The 2,317-nt window shown below is 38.5% G+C and overlaps 1 protein-coding gene across 1 annotated transcript; it reads left to right on the forward strand.

Annotated features, from left to right (window-relative positions):
* The first annotated feature begins 293 nt into the window (after nucleotides 1–293).
* Nucleotides 294–1,884, forward strand: LOC109171161. The gene is made up of 3 exons (XM_019320296.1): nucleotides 294–1,193; nucleotides 1,283–1,434; nucleotides 1,509–1,884. The coding sequence occupies exons 1-3, from the start codon at nucleotides 294–296 to the stop codon at nucleotides 1,882–1,884; spliced, it is 1,428 nt and encodes a 475-aa protein (XP_019175841.1).
* The last annotated feature ends 433 nt before the right edge of the window (nucleotides 1,885–2,317 follow it).

Genomic DNA, 2,317 nt, shown 5'->3' on the forward strand with positions numbered 1-2,317 from the left:
CGCCTTTGACAGTAGACACTTTTGGCAGTTAGAACTGCTTCTTTCTTATCTTTGTATATAAGCTCATGTTGAGCTTCCCTTTTAAATGTTAATAAATTCCCTTTCTTCTCTGCTTAGACTCTAGTATAATTTGCTCAACAATATGGTTGATTCTCATGCATGACCTGAGATAATTCATCATGGTATCAGAGCACTGCAGCTATGCAGCGGTGGTGATGTCAGAAAGTCAGAACAACAACGACGGAGACTCGACAGAATAAGCTGGTGCCGGAGCTTCTTCGAGTCAGATTCTGATGAACGTCGATCATGCACAGGAATTCGACGATCCTTGGTATCTCCATATCAGGGAGAATCCTAATTGGAATCTCGTATCTCCGCCTCTGTCCGAAGTATACTATGCGTCATGGAATCGATCAATGAAAATTGCTCTCGGGGTGAAAAAGAAATATGGATTTGTTGATGGATCCATCACTAGGCCTGAGGAATCTGATCGGAGATTCTCTGTTTGGAGGAGATGCAACAACATTGTTTGCTCGTGGATCCTCAAGCCTCTTAGCTCCACGATTGCAGAAGGAGTCTTGTACCTTGAGACTGCATCAGATGTGTGGAACACTCTGAAGATGAGATATTCTCAGATAGATTCACATAGGATTGCTGAACTGCAAAATGAGATCTACCGATGCTCACAAGGTAATCTCTCAATCAATGAGTATTTTACTAAAAACAATGGTTTATGGATGCAAATGAATGCTATGAGGCCAATTCCTGCTTGTGAATGTGTTCCTAAGTGTACCTGCTCCCTAGTAAGCAAAATCCAAAAGGAAAAAGAAGAGGATCAAATCATTAGGTTTTTGGAAGGCCTAAGTGAAGAGTATGAGAGTATTAAATTTGCAATTCTTGTTATGGAACCTATTCATGCCATTGAGAAAGTGTTGAGTACGGCTTTAAAAATGGAAAGGAAAATTAAAAACTCTTTCAATCAAAGGAACAATGATACAGTTCAAGCAAATGTTCTGCAAAACAATCAAGATCAGTATGAAGAAGAACAGCCTCTAGTGGTAGTCTCAGCCCTAAACAGTAAGAAAAAATACAATATTGGCAGTGGAAATGGGAATGGATCAGGAAAGAGTATGCCTAAGTGTACTTTCTGTGGGAGACTTGGTCACACCATTGACAAATGCTACAAGAAAATGGTTTTCCCCCTGGCTGGATCCCAGGATATAAGTCTAAAACTAGACAAACTCAGGACTCACAACAAGCTCCTAATTCCCATGTGAATCAGGTTGGTGATGTAGGTCTCACATCTGAACAATTTCAGAAATTGCTGTCTCTATTACAGAATCAGAACCAGTGGAATCAAGCATCAATTAGTGCAGCTGTGACCGTCAGTAAAAATGTTCTTAAGCCATATTTCAAAAACTCTACTGAAGGCAGGTTCATCTCTAATCTCCATATTAACAATGCCTTATTTTCATCAAGTGTATGGATTCTTGATTCTGGTGTCATAGATCACATTACATGTTCTTTGGATTTTTTGAGACATGCCATGTCATTCATGAAGTTTCTGTTAAGTTGCCTAATGGAGAAATGATGAGTGTCTCACACATAGGACAAGTCAGGCTAGACATGAACATATTGTTGCAAAATGTTTTGTACATACCATCCTTCAATTTCAACATTATATCTGCAACAAAATTGATAAGGCAGTCAGGTTATGAAATCATTATGAAAGCTGACTCTTGTAAACTTCAGGGACCTCTTGGGATAGTGGATGGTTTTGCTAAAAAAAGAAATGGGCTATATCTGATAAACAACCCCCCTGTCAAGAAGAAGACTGGTACTTCAGATGAAGTTTCTAGATCATGTAACAATTTCTCTTTATAGCTGTGGCATGACAGATTAGGCCATTTTCCTGTAAATAAGATACAATTGTTGAAAGGAATAAAACTTGCCTCTTCTATGAAATGTCCTAATTTTGTTTGTGACGTTTGTCACTTTGCAAGACACAAGAAATCCACATTTCCTGTTAGTGTTAATAGAGTTAAGGCATGTTTTGATTTATTGCATATGGATGTTTGGGGCCCCTTTACTGTTGCATCCCTCAAAGGGGAACATTACTTCTTGACTATGGTAGATGATCATAGCAGGTTTACCTGGTTATATCTAATGAGGCACAAATCAGAAGTGAAGCCTATTTTCCAGAATTTTTATAATATGGTTTGCACTCAGTTCCTAGCCAATATCAAGGTTGTTAGAACACATAATGGTGGTGAATTTATGATGAATGAATTTTTTGGTGAGAAGGGAATTCTACATC

The sequence above is a fragment of the Ipomoea nil genome, unplaced genomic scaffold, assembly GCF_001879475.1.
Source record: "Ipomoea nil cultivar Tokyo-kokei standard unplaced genomic scaffold, Asagao_1.1 scaffold3399, whole genome shotgun sequence".
NCBI lineage: Eukaryota > Viridiplantae > Streptophyta > Magnoliopsida > Solanales > Convolvulaceae > Ipomoea > Ipomoea nil.